At 45.8% G+C, this 16,849-nt stretch overlaps 1 protein-coding gene across 2 annotated transcripts in view; it reads left to right on the top strand.

Moving 5' to 3' along the window:
- ARHGAP35 (Rho GTPase activating protein 35) overlaps positions 1 to 10,807 on the top strand; it is a 109,022-nt gene extending 98,215 nt beyond the window's left edge. For both annotated transcript variants that reach the window (XM_073321926.2, XM_073321927.2), the window contains exons 6-7: positions 3,776 to 3,881; positions 4,533 to 10,807. In XM_073321926.2, coding sequence (XP_073178027.1) covers positions 3,776 to 3,881; positions 4,533 to 4,893 — 467 coding nt within the window. In that variant the 3' untranslated portion in view covers positions 4,894 to 10,807. The remainder of the gene's footprint in view (positions 1 to 3,775; positions 3,882 to 4,532) is intronic.
- The last annotated feature ends 6,042 nt before the right edge of the window (positions 10,808 to 16,849 follow it).

Raw genomic sequence — 16,849 nt, 5'->3', positions numbered from 1 at the left:
GCTTGTCGGGGGCATTGACCCACTGCTTTCGCATGCCAAAAAGGCAGCTGCTACCTTTTAGGGCTGAGCAAGGCTTTCAGTCTAGCTGCCCGGTCAATACATGCTCTCTATCAGTAGGCAAGCCCTGATCTATCCAAAGTAGTCTTCTCACAGCAGAACCCACGCTGCGACAGTTAATACATTATAGCGGTTGGTATCTCATGTGCCAGGCCTGCAACCCAACCCAGTGATTTTATATCTGGTTCTAGTTGCCCTGTATGAGCTGGGTCTGATGATACACACTCCTAAAGGATTCAGAGTAACAGCCGTGTTAGTCTCTATTCGCAAAAAGAAAAGGAGGACTTGTGGCACCTTAGAGACTAACCAATTTATTTGAGCATGAGCTCACGAAAGCTCATGCTCAAATAAATTGGTTAGTCTCCAAGGTGCCACAAGTACTCCTTTTCTTTTTGACTCCTAAAGGATGGTTCTTGACAGTCAGTTGGGTCTCTAGAGCATGTTCCTGTTTGCCACAAATAGAGGGAGACAGTGTAATACACAGCCACTGCTTGTTAATGTCTCGATGTTCCATAGATAGCTTTTCTTCCTGGATCAGCTGGAGTTTATAAATGCTTTCAGTGCTGAACTTGGGTTTCCAGGCACTAGTTGACAGTCCAGTGGGCTGAAAGTTTCCGTAAATGGGTTAATGTCAGGGAAGAGAACTCCATCACCAGTGGTTGAGGGCATTAATGCTAGCAGTGGACATCATGCCGAGGAAAGGATTAAATGGACACAGTGAGTCTGTCCCCCCACAGAGTGTAGTTGCCTCCTTCAGTACACTTCTTTTCCTCCTCCCCTATCCTTAAGATGAAGCTGTGAGGGGTTGTTAATATGACCAGTGTCCTTAGAGAAAGAGCCTTTGGAATAATGCATATTAATTAAGCTAGGAGAGCCATAGATTCAGCTGGAAAATGGATCTCTCCTGGCAGTTATCTTTAGGGGCTCTCAGCCTGCTGGAAGCAAATAGGTCTGTTAAGGATAGCCTTACCATGGCGCCATCTAGAGGCAGAAAAGATAAAGACATGCTAAAAATTCCATTGTGTGAGGGAATTGCTGACACAGCATCTTTTGTTGCATTTTTTTTTTTTTTTACTTAAGAAATCTTGGCAAGAAAAATCAAGTAATTCTTGTGCAGCAGCCTTTCTAAAACACGCATATCCTCCTAGTTGATTCTGCTGTGAAGACAGCTCATTAAAACAGCAAGAGCCTGGGGTGTATTTAATTTCCCTTTTCATTCAGTGTCCTCCTTATTGGTACCGCCCTTTCACGGATATTCACAGCATCTTTAAGTGTGTTAGAGGCACAGCCCTGCGCATTTTAACTTGTGATACATCTACCCAAGGGCTAAGCAGAGCAATTAAATGAGGTAGGCAAGACAAACGTGTACACACAAACAGGAATTTATATATACAATTCGATGGAGGGGAAAATGCAAATAAAATATTAAGTCTGAGAATTTAAGTGAATAATACAGATTCTCATTAACTCAGTTCCCTTCTGTATATTTCATATTTATTTTAATTACAATCTCCATATCCAGGCACCTGACAGTATTAATGGATTATCCTGATAGTCCCCGTGAAGGGGAAGGGACTTTTGTTACCTGGTACTGCTGAATCACTTTTAACAGCAATGGGATACTTTTGTTCCAGAATCTTAGTACACAAACAGCCACAGTTGGAATAGTAAATACATAACCAGAACAATGTTTGACAGGCCTCATTGGCTTCCAGGAAGGCGCCAGGTACATCCAAATGTTACCCTTCATGGATATTTAAAAGCAGCATGTGGTCTACCTTTGAGGAAAACTATAAAACACTCGTCCATGTGAAATCTGATAAACATTCAGGTATTGAGCTGGGCTTGGTGGGGGAGTCCAGGGAACACCATTGTCAGTTAACAGTTCAGTGTATTGGAAGATCATATTTTCCTTCCATTTAATTATTTTTGAAAGAGTTTTTTAGTGAAGGCCGATGGTTTGGGGAGAGAATTCTCCAAATCACCAACAGCTTGTGTACATGCAGAGTAGCATGTACTCATGTGGTTTTACAGGTGTGATTCTAAAGCAATTTAGTTAAACTGGTGCAGAAGATGGGACATGCTTATTTCAGTTTAAACCTCTCTTCACCAACCTTTGCTCCCAAGGATCAGTTCTTTCCCTCTTCCAGCCTAATGCTCAACTACTGCCCATTCTGGTTTCAAACCATCCTGCCTTCCGATAGTGGTTCCCAGTCCCATATAGGTTGGCTGGGTTGAAATCATATGCTAGAGATCAGGGACAGTTACTGGCAGTGAGGAGCACAACTTGCTCCTGTCTAGGGTCCTGTCTGTCTCCTTGCTGCAGGGATTAGTACTAGTGCCCCTAACCCTCCCTTAAAGCCAGCCAGTTCCTAGGTAAGCTGTCCATCCGGGAACTAACCAGGTTCAAAGTGTTCGGCCACATCATCTGGCTTGCTGTTAGGTGCCTCTACTCTTCAACACCAGAGCAGGATCTTCTGAAACAAGACTGATGATTTGTAGCAGCAGTGGGTGACTGCTCATATCTGAAACTTCAGGTTGATTGTAGAGGATGAGGTTATACCTAGAGTGGGATAAATATGGGTGTCCTGTAAATCCTCTCTTCCCCTTAATTGTGTTGTATAATGGCAAAGGGGAGGTAGGCTCAAGCTATTCCCTTTATTCTGGAAAGCTACGTGTACATTATGGATGATCAAATATGGTGGAGGTACCAGTCACCGCCCTGTCCTTGAAGGAGAGTGAGAGCACTGGAGACCTGTTCAGGATGCTCAGGAGCAGGGTAGGGAAGTACATAGTACCAGTGCTGCTTTCCTCCCCATTTCAGAATGGTGGCCTAGAGCCAGTAGGGTACAAGGCCAGATGGAGATCCAAAAGATGGAGATCATTGCCTGTGTTGTCAGCCTCCAGGCTTATTCCAGCTTGCAGCACCCTCTCCGCCCTCCCGGCTTCTCTGGGCATGTCTAAGTTAGACACCCAGAGCTGTAGCAGCCTTCTGTATCAATCTATGGTCTGATGTGCAGAAGGAGACTTACACAGTTGTAACAAGGACTACTTTTCTTACATGTTCTTGATATCAAAAATACCAGCCTGGTGCTCAAGTTTTCATCCCTGTTCATCCAGTGTTGGGATGCCAATCTTATCTGACTGTGCCCGGTGTTTGTCTTTGATAATGCTTTACTCGAAGGTACATACACAGCTCTATTTGACTGCTTTTCTGGGCCATGTACTGGATGGAAAAGGAAGATACGAATGTGGTAATTATGTTCCCCAAGGGCAATACAGCAGTATACCAAGGATGATGTATTCTTAATAGGGAAGTCTTATTAATTGAGCTATGAATCTGCTCCCTCACTGTTGCACCCTGGAGGTCATGGAACCAAGTAGGATGTAGCACTTCTCCGTATGTGGTGATATTTGCGTTTAAAGGGTGAATCTATCCTACACCATCTGTGGCATGACACTTAAGTACACGTGGCTTTAGGGTTAGCTGCTGATGGTAAACTTTTGGATTGAACAGTAGGATGACATTTGTCTGAACAGATTCCCTGAGATGCTTGGCTCTTTGGAGAAGACCAGTGGGATTCACATCCATATGTTTGAGCAGGTTCTCTTTGCTGCTGGCGGCCTTTGAGTTGTATTTAATCAGCTCATCAAAGGCTCATGAGCATTTCACTTCCTCAGAAATTCCTGATTCTCATAGCTTTTTTCCTTTTGACAGAAATTAATGACAGAGAGCAGAAACTACATGCGCTCAAAGAGGTGCTGAAGAAATTTCCCAAGGAGAACTATGAGGTCTTCAAATATGTCATCTCTCATTTGAACAAGTATGTACAAGATCTCTTCCTTCTGTATGACCATGGGTAGTGGTTGGATACATAGATTGTCCCTTTTATTCCATGAGCAGCTTCTTAACATAAGCTGTGTACAAAGCATTGGAACAATATTAAGCTAATGTTGACTTATTTAGCAGCTGTAATAGAGTAGGGAAGCAGCCTGGAGTGAATTTGTTCCTTGGCAGTTGTCCCAATTAAGTGGGCATGTCATTTATCAGGGGGGCTAATTAAGTTCCATAAATGTTGCTACATCAGAGCTAGCAGAATTCTGTCGGGAAAACCTACATTAGAGACGCATCTCTCCAACTCCTTTAGTTTCTGCTCAGGATGTCACTTGCCTCTGGATGTGTAGGGTCACTTCTAGTGCTGCAGAGTTTAGAAGTCAGCAGGGAGCCTGCATTCATCCATTCTGCACTACCCATGGGAGGGAAGCAGGAGAGCTCTCCCAGGAGGCACATGACGATAGCTTGGGTTTGTTTTTGAGCATGGTTTCCTAGTCCACCGGAATTTGGATAATGCTGTAAAGGGGACGAGTTGGATGCCAACTGATTACTCCCTGTACCCTTCACATCCTAGATATGTGAGCGTTCTTCCTGTTGTGAACAGGCTGTGCTCACGGCCTCTCTCTGTTGTCTGTTGCAGGGTCAGTCATAACAACAGAATGAATCTGATGACGAGCGAGAACCTCTCCATCTGCTTCTGGCCCACCTTGATGAGACCTGACTTCAGCACTATGGACGCTCTCACTGCAACTCGCACCTATCAGACAATCATTGAACTCTTCATCCAGCAGTGCCCCTTCTTTTTCTACAATCGACCAATTATCGAGCCCCCCAGTGCTACACCCAGTTCTCCGTCAGCGGTTCCTGCCAGCACACCTTTCTTATCCAGCACACCTGTGATGACTCAGCCGTCCCCACCACAGACTCCTCCTCCATCACCACAGTCTCCTCTCCAGCCTCTTCTCCCACCCCAGCTTCAAGCAGAGCAGCATACACTGTGAACTGGTGTGGGAGAAAGGAGATTTGGTCTTTTCTCACACAGCGTGGAGATTGGAAAGAAAACCCAGGGTTCTGCTGTCCCCCTCTCTCTACCACCCTGTTGCAAACTTCAGCTGCGTTGGCAGTCTGAAAAAGCAGGAACAAGGGGCATCAGGCACAAACTTTGAGCGTTCCAGACTGGTGCCTGGGGCTGGGTTGAAGAGGACATTGGACCTTTCTCTTGTTTGGTGGGGTGGGGGGGAAGCACTTTTGAGTGTGATTGGTTCTGATCCAAGCCAGCCTATATTCATGATAACACTACCGAGTTGAGTCTGGGGCTCTGAGATCTATTGCTTTTGTCCACTTGGCTGCTTGTACAGAACATGTCCTTTGACTGACTCTTCGCAACACCCTCAGCCTGTGCACGGGAAAGATCCTGTCAGAGTGCAAAGCCACAGAAACACGCAGACACGTTCCACAGGATATGGTTGAGGCTCATCCAACACTTTTTAAAAAAAGAAAGAGCGAGAATTCACTGATCATGGGGACCATCACTCGGAACAATCTCACTGCTAGGAGATCAGCGTAGCTACTCTGAAAGCTGCATCGCCACAGGTCTGGACCCAATATCTCTATAACAAGTACAGCTTTGTGTTTGGACAAAGCTAGAATGTAACTTTCTCTGACTTAACTGATGACCAGGGTGGGAAGTGAGAGGAATCTCCCTTCAGAACAAAGGAACACTGGAAAACGAACATGTTCCCACCATCCACTGGTTTTAATCAAGAGCTGAGAGATGTGGCACAGATCAATGGCCCCTTTTCCTTGGAAGCAGAACTACCGTGCAGCAGGTTCCTTAGGAGAGTTCAGGCTTGTGCGGCTGCCCTTGATTTAGCTTAGCCTTGCCTTTTCCTTGACAAATCACTACACATCTCTCACCCTGGTAGAATTTGGCATTAGCACTTACAGGACGAGAGGTTTGGAAACACAGTAGATGTTTACTATCAGACAAGCTGGATTTTGATTCCTTTACAACACTATTGTTACTGAAACACTTTTGTTAAACTGTGTATGGGGAGAGTGGGGGGCAGGTGGTGGGACTAGAACTCTTATTTCTTTTGTCAGTGGAAATGTTTTTCAGTCCAGCACTTATTGTGCAATGAAGTGGTGAGGGAAGCGTGTGTCTGGAGTGTGTCACAGGGCTCCGAAGGCACGGACAGCATTGCAGCTAACTTGTCCATGGCAGGGACTGCAGTAGTAAGACACTTGTAGCAGCCCGCAATTGGGTGGCTGCTGAAGCCTCTGTAAACCTTGAGGACATTCTGGCTTTGTGGGTAACACTCGGTGTGAGTATCACCGCTAAACGGGGAGGGTGGAGTACGTTACTGGTGTCCCCTCAAGGCTCTGATTTTGTTTGCTTAAAAAAAAATTGTAGCCAGCCTGATGGCATCGTGGGAGAGGGATGACCTTCCAGGCCCTCCTTGTATCTCCAGCTGGTAGCAGTTAGGTGACACACTTTGGCTTTTTGACAAAGGGTGGTGGCCATTCACTGCATTAACACCTGCTGCTGGTTGATGCCACAAAATTAGTAAGAAAGGTAGGGCGTGAACGTTGAAGGGGAGTGGGTGGGGAAAAAAGCTGTGCATGAATGAAAAGGATGGTAGGTTCTCAAGGCTCCCTCTCGGACCTGCCTGCAGGATCTGTACTTGGATCCCTGGTATGGTGCCACCACAGAAAAGCATGTGCAGGCTTAACTAGTTCTATGTGATATGCAAAGTGCTAATTTGGCACCTGAACTGCTGTACCTGCTGTCCTCTCCCTCACCTCTATTTGCATGTGCTGTGTGTGTGTGTCGTTCGGTCCTGCCCACAGCCCTACCGTCCTATCCCTGGCCCCTCTAGACTGTCGTGTGCGCATGTCACCTTCCTCCTCCTTCTCCTCCTCCTTTTCCACATGTACGCTGCTGTGTGTGCGAATCACCTCTTAAACCTGTGTTGTCTCCCCATCTCCTCTCTCTGTGTGGCCTCCCTAATCCTCAGTAACATAGGGCAGTTTTTAACTGGAGTTTCTATGGTACCAATGGGAGAAATCCCTACAAAGATCCTCCTGTGTCTCCTCGCACTTTAATATGGGATCTGTGGTTTATCACTATCTTTTATCTTTCAAGGATGTTTGAGTCCCTATATCTAGGCAATTAAAAACAAAATTAAAAACAAACATAGCCTCAAAGCACGCCCTGCCCTCCTTATGCCCTTTGGCATGCAGAGCCAGCTCTCAGTGAATTGAATCCCTCCTATAAATAAGCTGGGTTATTTATGTACTGACAAAACTGCATTTAAAGTTATACCTATGACAAAATAATGTGCTTGAAAGTACTTCTTATAGCATTCCTCCGAGTTTTATATTCTCATGCTTTAAAACAAAAGCTTTTATGTAAATATTGGATGATGGTTTTTTAGACCGTAAACCCTCTCCCTTCCCCAAAAGCCCTTAGGTTGTGTATGTGTGATGCTAACGTTCTGAGTGGAGGAGATCTGAAGCCCAAGGTTGATTCCTTTCAAACCTTTCACCATAAAATAAGGACCCATCTGTGCTCTGTTGGACTCTCTTGCTTCTCTGTAGGCAGTAGGGTGGGAAAGGTTTTTTTTGGTGTTCTTCCTTTGGATTCTTTGGGGTCATTTTGCTTTGTGTAAGAAGGTTTGTTTCCGTGCCTTTCTGTAGGTCTGATGCTAAACTTCTCTCTAGACAGCTTTTTGGTACCTCTTTCCAAAGCCTGCTCAGAACAGAGCCGTCCTGTCTGAGGATGTTGGGAGGACAGGACCCCTTCCTTCACCAAAAAAAAAAAAAAAAAATCAAAAATCCCATTCCCTGCAGAGCGGTAGTGCATTCTTCCCCCGAGGCACTGATCAGTTCTTGTTGTTCTGCCTGAGAATTAAAGCAATTAGTCTCAGGAACTCCCATCCTGGATTCCTCTACTGTGCAGAGGCTGGTTCTACCCAGTCACCCATCTGTGGCCTTGAGATTTTGTCCTCAATTTGTGTATATTGCTGACTGAAGCAGCGAGGTGTGGGGGGGTGTAGGAAGGGCTCAGCCATTGTAATTGTACTGATCTAGTCTGAGGTTCTAGATGCAGAAGGGGAGCCTGCTTTTGCCCATAGGATGGAAATAATGTACCTCATTTTTAAAAAACAAACACACTGCTGATTGATTTCCTACGGGATTTGCTATCTACTTCTGTTCTACCCTGAAAGACCCTGGAGTTGCCTGCTGTGAAGATAGACTAGCAGGCCCACCCTAAGGGAAAGAGGTGTATTTTTGCAGAACGTATTGTCTCCAATCACCTGGCATATACCTGTTTGCAAAGCACCTGATTGGTTGCTTCTCATTGACAGGCGTTAACTGTCTGTCCCTCCCAGAGCAGTAACGTTCTGCCTGTACCTCACACACTAAGTTTTTCACGTCCTTTTCATGCAACCTGTGCTTTACAAATGGTCAAGACTTCTCTGTGTTCTGGGGAATGTGGTTTTTCTGTACAGTGGAGGCAACGGCTCTAGAGCAGACAAGAAGTGCATGTTTGGCTTCATCATGCATGTGGTACTCCTGGGGGAATTCTGCGACAAAAAAATTAAGAATTCTGCTTACAATATTTTAAAATTCTGCATATTTTATTTTTCAAAATAACATATCACATCAGTTTCAATTATTTTGGTAATTTATTTCAAAATACCACAAGTATGTCTGTAACAATACGGATAACAAAAAGATTGAAGAAATGGTTTTTGACAAATAGATTCCTTACTAGGCATATAAATACAGAACTTTGAGTAATCATTCATTTACACTACAATACAGAAATCTATTTCCCGAACCCCTCAGAAGCAGTGCAAAGACTTGGGGGAGTCTAGGCAAATGGAGGAGCTGAGGGAGAGGGAAGTAATTGTGGGGAAGGAGCCTGGATATGAACTTGGGGAATTCTTGGATGTGGGTGGGGAAAAGTATGGAATGGGGTTTGGGGTTTTTTTGTGGGAGGGAGGAGGATTTTTGGGGAGCCTCCCACATGTGGACGCTGGCTGACACCTAGCCTGTCTCATTCAGTTACACATCTGGCCTGTCCCCATATGTCACTGCACCCCCACTCACCCACCTCTTCTCCCCCATGTGTCCCTGTACCCTCATCACCCCTCCCCATCTCCATGTGTCACTGCATCTCCCCTCCCATTCAGCCTCTGCCCCAGTCTGTCCCCCCGCTAGCCCTTTTGAACTCCAATCTATGACCCCCCCAGCACCCCCATGTGCCCCACACTGTCCGTCCCCCAATATCCTGTGCCTCTTGACCTGGCCCCATGGGCAGGGCACTGTGAAGAATGCAGCTTCTCCTCTTCCTTAGCAGCAGCTGGGGTTGCTCCTGCCCAGGAGTGGCACAGCAGCAGTGACCCCTGGTGGGAGAAAGGCGTAACTGCAGAATTTGTCCACAGAATGTATTTTCTGCCGAGACAAAACATTCTGCATGGCACATGAATTCTGTGTGTGCACAGTGGCGCAGAATTCCCCCCGGAGTAATGTGGTTGTGTTCCATGAACAGCATTGTTCCTACTGCAGGCGGGAAGGGTGCGGAGGAAAAGTAGGCACTGAAGGGTGGAAATTTGAAAAGTCTTTAGCTTCTAGTTGCATTTTGAAAACTGTCTTGGCTGTGTGCTCACCATGTGGCTAAATCAGCAATCCAGTGTGCAGCTTATCTCCCTAGGGGAGTGTTCTGCTAGAGGCTGGAAATGTCTGCTTCCCTGCCCGTGTAGTCTATGGTCCCTATCATAGAGATAGCGGTAAACTTCTTCCAAAGTGTTCATTTGTTTTGTCAGGCAAATGGATGTTTTCTTCATGTGTTTTTTGGAAGCGCTTAGGACCTGCTTCATTAATCCAATGCTCTCCAGCTTTTCTGTGATTCTGTTTTTCCTTTCTTGTGTAACTCGGAGCATCCATGAGCCTTGCTATTCTGTGTTATTTTAAAGTAAAATTTAACCCTTTTAAATAGATTACAGGCAGCTGAGGTTTAAGTCACTTGTTTAAAAGAACCCGATTGAATAGAATTGGAGAAGGATGCTTATCGGACACTAGGGAGTGTTTCCGGACATGTAGCCAGCTCTTCCTTTCAGCTGTGCTCGGCTCTTATACTTGGCAATTACATTTCATCAGTGATTATACCTGTAACATTTCATAGTTGTTAAACAGTCATCGGAGTGGTGTAATGAATTTTTTAACCACTTCCACTTTAATTGCTGTGCTGATTATTCGTCTTTAATTTCAGTGACTCAGCAACTGTGGTCCAGAGTCTGATTTTTTTGTACAGTCACGTACAGTTCGTTTCCCTAAATCATTTCCTCATTCAAGTATGTGTCATTCAGTCTGTCTGTCACGCTAACCCAGAGCGCTGCATTGATTTGCAGAGCTCCCACTGTTTTTTTTCCTCCCCTCTTCCTGTGTAATAGGTCCTAGTTTTTATTGCTAGGTTTAAAAACCCTTTTTGTAAAATTGAAATACAATAGGAATATTGTATTTTAAATTTAGTTTAAGGCAGGACATAAGTTATTGTTTAAATAAAAAAATCCTTATTTTTTTTCCCTGTGTACATTTTAAAAACAAAAATCTGTCTCTTAAATTGTATGGGAATAAAACTTGTCCTGAAAAGTTGGATTAGTACTGCACCCAGCTTATTTTTCTGGTACTTGTATTTTCACATGTAAAATGATCTCTATATATGTTGAATTAACAAATATTTTGAGTTCAAGAAGAAGAAGAAAAAAAACCTATTAATGGTATTAAAATGTGTTAGTAGTTCCAGCTAAGTATGTGCCCGAAACAAGTTTTTTGCAGGAAAAAAAAAAAAGTGAAGATCTGTATGTAAAGAAAAGTATAACGGTTATTTCTTTGTATTTTTAGGGGCCTAACAGCTACATCCTTTAGTTATTGGTGATAGAATATATTTCCTTTTATGCTTCTTTTAAGGACATTTTTAACAATTTGTGGTATTTTCCAGGGCCAATCCAATTAGTGCATGATAATGTTTAAAGCTCTGGGCCAAAGGGCCCGTTTTCTGCTGAGTTTAAAAAAAAAAAAAATCATGTATTTGCTACAGAGTATTGTAATTGTCTCAATGGGAATGGTGTAAAAACTTAAAGGCCTTACGTGATATGTATCATAGTTAATAAATCAATCTTGTAAAAAAAAAAGAGATCCCTCCAAAACCAACCCATGCGGCAGTTTCTTCTGGTGGTTTCCCCTCTTTGTCTTGTTTCTCTTTGTCTGCTCTGGAGGGTAGGCAGTGTCGCTGCAGGCTGTCCAACAGCCCACCAAGGCAGGCTTCATGGTGCAGGCATAGGGAAGTTAAATGTCTATCAGAAACAAATCACCGACGGGGGGACAGGGTGGTTATTTGGTCAGTCCTGGAGAAACCTGCCTTTTGTTTGTATTTGAGTATCACGGTACTGGTGTGCTATGGTAGGGGGGAAAACCACACTGTCTGGAGCTGGCGTGTCAAACTCCTGAGCTGCTTGCTGTATTTATCAGCTCCTCTGAAGAAGAGAATCTCACACTGGATAGTAAGCTTTTTCTTCAGAAACAGATGTAGCCCTTGCGTACATTGTGAAGATAACAGTCCAACTCTGAAGTGAAGGAGTGCTGGTAAAAACAGCCTGAGCACAGCTCTGAGATGTGAGAACTGGCCCATTCATCTGTGGGGAGTGTTGACCATGGAGACTAATGACTCTGTGGGCCAGGTTTTCAAAATGATTTAGGCCCAACTGCACATGCCACTGCTGTACACAGATGGCTATATAACCAAAGGGCAGAAATAACTGGTCCTAAAAGTTGCTCACGTCATTGGTTTTTGCTGCTGAGTAGATCAGTAACTTTACTAACTAGAACTTGGTGTAATTTTCAAAAGCTCCTAAGTCCCATTTTCAAGCGATTTAAGGTTTAGGCTCCTAAGTCATATAAGCAATTTAGAAAATTTTACCTGTCGTTACTACATATAGAGGCGGCTGTATTCTTCCCTTGAGCCTAGTGCAAACCTTCCAGTGTCACTAAAAGGAAGCTCTGCTGGGGATCTTGGTTGGTAAATGACGCTAATTAAAATATTAAACATGTTCACCTTTTTATTCCCCACCTTCCTTCCACCAATGGTTTAACCCTTACATTGCTGCAGGTGCATGTGTATCAATCTGCTGCCGTTAATTTATCTTCATGTTCCGAAAAGAGTCGCCTTATGCCTGCCTCTGCTCTCTGCCACTGGTTCCTTCCTTGGGAGGGAGACAAGCACTCCAGTTCCTAATCCTATGCTGCACCCAGTGCTGGGAGCCAGTTGAGCTGGACTTGCTAAGGAACATCTTCCACCCCATGGAACAGTGGGGATGGGTTGGGGTGGGGTGCTGGCTGGTAGGGCTTTTCAGGTGCGAGAGGTGTATTTAGCATGATCTCATCTGAGGGGTCAGTGCCTCTAGGTGCATGTATCCCCCTTCCTTAGAACACTTATTGCCACCCAATCCTCCGGGTAGGGGAGGGGGGCGGCTCTGCGTTGTAAAGTCTAACTGGAACCCTGCAAAGTGAAAGGTCAGTTTCTCCCAGGAAGAAAAAAATGAAGGAAACTGGCAATGGAAGGCTTGTCTCTCTTCATACACAAACTTTGTCATGAAGCAGTTACACTGCATACCTGATTCACAAGCAAGGGCGTGAAAAGTTATGCCACTAACCGTCCATAATCCCTAGTCACCTGGAGGCATACGCTTTACCGTAACACCCAAGGCATCCTTAGCTGCCCCCCTTTAACTTTCCCTTCTCCACAAACCCTTTTATCAACTACCCACTACCAGTACTGCCGCTTTCAGGGGAGTTGAGTCAGGTATGTTATGCGTAGCACAGCTAAGTATTTTTGTATATTAATTTCCAAAGCTTTTTTTTTTTTTTTTTTTAAAGGATCAAGCTGGGTTTTGACATTGCACAAGGGCTGGACAGAAACAGAGGTGTGGTAGGTGTAAATGTAACTGCTAATGGAGAAGTCTTTATCCACCATTAGCTACTGCTGCTCATGTGTTAGGAGCTGCACATAAAGAGTGTATCCATCAGCATCCTGTTGGGGCTTAAACTTTTTTGTTTTGGATGAAAAACTCGTATTACCAGCAATACATTTTTTCCTTCAAAGTTATTGCACTAAATCTATTGGGGATACATGTCTCTACCTAATTTTAGTAGAAATACTTGCAGACCAGGGCACTGAACCCACATCTCCACAGGCATGGACTCTCACATATTTACAGTGCTGTGCTATGGGTGGGACAGAATGGGCAATGAAGCCTCTACCTGACAATGCTCCTTGTTCTATCTCCATTGCTTCACCCAAGGGGTCTGGGCCCATTATGGGTTTTGTTGACATTTCAGAGGAAAAGTGAGGAAGTGGCCACAGAAGCAGCAGCAGGGGAAAGGAGGTATGATCCTGCATGGGCCATCCTCAGCAGGGTGGCTCAGTGGCCCACCTGGAATGTGCGAGGGCAGGATCTTGCAGCTGTTCCTTTGTAAGGGAACAGAACGTGAGCACGACAAGGTGGGTGAGGTAATATCTTCTACTGGACCAACTTCAGTTGGTGGAAGGTACAAGCGTTCTAGCTACACAGAACTCCTCTTCCCACCTGGGAAAGGAAATCAAAAGTTTCTAAGCCTTTATGGGTGGGGTGTCTCTGTGTGAGAGAGAGAGAGTGAGTGTGTGTGTGTGTATCCTTGCTGCCTTCCGCTGCATGGAATCATACCTGCAGCCAACACAATATAAACTCCAGCTGGCTGAAAACTGGCCAATGGAACGTTTTGCTGCTGGAAAATGACTTGTGGAAACTGGGATGTTTCATGGGAATGTTTCAATGCTGAGGATATTTTCAGTTTTATAGGGGAGGAGAGGAGACCCTGAAACATTTTGATGGTACCAGAAGGCTGCAATGAACAAAGGGTCTCTGCAGCACCCCAAATCCTGAAACTGGTCTCAGCTGTGCTCAGTTATTGAGCATGAGCACCTAGAGGCCAAGCAGCTTAGTAAGGCAGTATTGAAGGAGAGGCTACGATGCTGGATCCAATCGAAACGGCATGAGGAAGGAAAGGAGAATGGAATCGCCTGCATTGGAATTGACCACTCTGTCCTCAGGGAGAAAGTGACTTTGGGTGTTCAGTGGGCATCCAGAGCCCTGGATTAGTTCTTCCAATGCACTCCTAACCCCCTGTTGTCACAATACCCGAAGACTGACTGACTGAGAAGACGGGGCCATCTACTGAACCACCAGCACTAGTTCCTGCAGCTGAGTTTTCCCCTAGGGATGTCCTAGACTCAAGTCTAACACATCTTTCATTTGAGCTCTGAAAGGATCATAATGCAGAGCAACCTTAGCTAAAAGCCACAAATGTTTGCTTTAAATAGAGTAAATGAACACTTCTTTTTTTGAGTGATGGTCCCTATGGATAGCCACTGGGGGGGGAGGGTGTGCTCTGTCTGCCTGAGACCAGGCGATTTTTCAATAACGTTGTCTGGTCTCACAACGCCTCCTTGTGCTCTGAACCAGGGGCATAGGGGGCAGTGTGGACTGACTGCCTCTCATGGTCTGAGACGGAACCCCTCCATGTCCACAGCTTTTCCTAGAGTTCCTGCTCAAAACACACAGTTATTGGAAATAGATTTTTCTTGTTAGATAATTTTTGGGTGTCGTCCCCCCTCCCCATTACTCCCACCATCTGGGGCACCTGGTATGCCCAAAATACCAGGCTTCAAACCTTGCCCTTGGGTCTTTCCCAGGCAGTGATCCACACCAGAGCTGCTTGGTATCGCGCGTTCCATCTATGGGCGAGATCTGTTGTTCTGTTCCTCCTGCCCCCCTCCACACACACCCCCAGCTCCACCCTGCTCCGACTAGACAGTCTCATGACTCCTGGCTTTGCGGACGCTCAGTGACACTTTCAGCAAGGCCCCGATCCAATCCTGGGCCTTCACATTCTCTGGCACACCGACTGCAGCCACGGAGTATTGTCCCCCTGGCAGTGGTGCTCCCTAGCTCTGGCTCCTAAGAGGTCAGATCCAAGGCCCCATCTGAGAAGGGTAAGGGTAAAGGGCAAATACTCCCAGAAGAAGCAGGATTAATCACCTCCTAAGACCTCTAAGGAAATGACTTCTGTCCCTTGCCCTCGGGACTGAGTGAGACTCCCCGCCCTGGTAGGGTGTGTCTGGAGCTCATGGAGAGCCTGGATGTGGTACCGCACTGAAGAAGTCCTCCTTGGCGGTCCCGATGCTCTCGGCCCAACCCAAACCTAAAGAAATCTGATGAGGTTCAATAAGGATAAGTGCAGGGTCCTGCACTTAGGACGGAAGAACCCAATGCACAGCTACAGACTAGGGACCGAATGGCTAGGCAGCAGTTCTGCGGAAAAGGACCTAGGGGTGACAGTGGATGAGAAGCTGGATATGAGTCAGCAGTGTGCCCTTGTTGCCAAGAAGGCCAATGGCATTTTGGGATGTATAAGTAGCGAGCAGATCGAGGGACGTGATCGTTCCCCTCTATTCGACATTGGTGAGGCCTCATCTGGAGTACTGTGTCCAGTTTTGGGCCCCACACTTCAAGAAGGATGTGGATAAATTGGAGAGAGTCCAGCAAAGGGCAACAAAAATGATTCGGGGTCTGGAACACATGAGTTATGAGGAGAGGCTGAGGGAGCTGGGATTGTTTAGCCTGCAGAAGAGAAGAATGAGGGGGGATTTGATAGCTGCTTTCAACTACCTGAAAGGGGGTTCCAAAGAGGATGGCTCTAGACTGTTCTCAATGGTAGCAGATGACAGAACGAGGAGTAATGGTCTCAAGTTGCAGTGGGGGAGGTTTAGATTGGATATTAGGAAAAACTTTTTCACTAAGAGGGTGGTGAAACACTGGAATGCGTTACCTAGGGAGGTGGTAGAATCTCCTTCCTTAGAGGTTTTTAAGGTCAGGCTTGACAAAGCCCTGGCTGGGATGATTTAACTGGGAATTGGTCCTGCTTTGAGCAGGGGGTTGGACTAGATGACCTTCTGGGGTCCCTTCCAACCCTGATATTCTATGATTCTATGATTCTAACTCTATTCATCTGACAAACCGGAAGTGGAGACTGCAGTTCATCTGATGGTCCCGAGGTGTGAGATGAACCCTGAGTTCCAGGACCTCGGGGGCATGTTACTGACCTTGGGACCAATGGTCCCCTCCTGAGGCCCTGCCTCACATTCATGTGATCCCACCTACTGGCTGTACTGGGGATCCCGGGATCCATACTTTAGCACTCCGGACTACAGGGACACAGGACATCACTTTGCACTGAAGCTACTTCTCAGGGTGGAGCCATGATCCCTCCAGGCCTGTTTGGAGAAGGAGGAACAGTCAGATCTGCTGGGACTGACTATTCCACCGGCAACACATTCTTCCTCCTCAGATTCCCCTGGACGAAACTCAGGACTCACAAGTGTTTGGACATCCTCCAAACTACAGGCCCTAGCAAAGTGGTGCTTCCGAATAATGAGGCCGTATTAGAACCTGCTAAGGTGTTGTGGCACTCTCCTGCTATGTGTTCTCAGAGTCCAAAAAGGACTGAGAAAAAGTACTTCACATGGTCCAAAGGGGAAGAATATCTATTTTCTCACCCCAGTCCTAACTTCCTGTTGATCCAGGCCGTCATGGCCCGTAAGAGGATGCACCAACCTTGGTCCACTCCTTTGGACAAGGATGCCAAAGAGACTGCCTCTCGCTGGCAGAAAAAATTTCTCATCGGCCAGTCTACTGTTCTGCATAGCGAACTACCAGGCATTAACGTCCAAGTATGACTTTATAACGTCCAATAAATTGCTGGAATTCAACTAACAAGCTGCCACAGGAGCTCAGGCTGCAGTTCCAGACCATCCTTGACAAAGGAAAATTGTTAGCCAGATCATCTCTCCAA

This window comes from Lepidochelys kempii, chromosome 23, assembly GCF_965140285.1.
Source record: "Lepidochelys kempii isolate rLepKem1 chromosome 23, rLepKem1.hap1, whole genome shotgun sequence".
Lineage (NCBI taxonomy): Eukaryota > Metazoa > Chordata > Testudines > Cheloniidae > Lepidochelys > Lepidochelys kempii.
The sequence above is the reverse complement of the archived record's forward strand: the minus strand, read 5'-3'. Positions and strand labels throughout refer to the sequence as shown.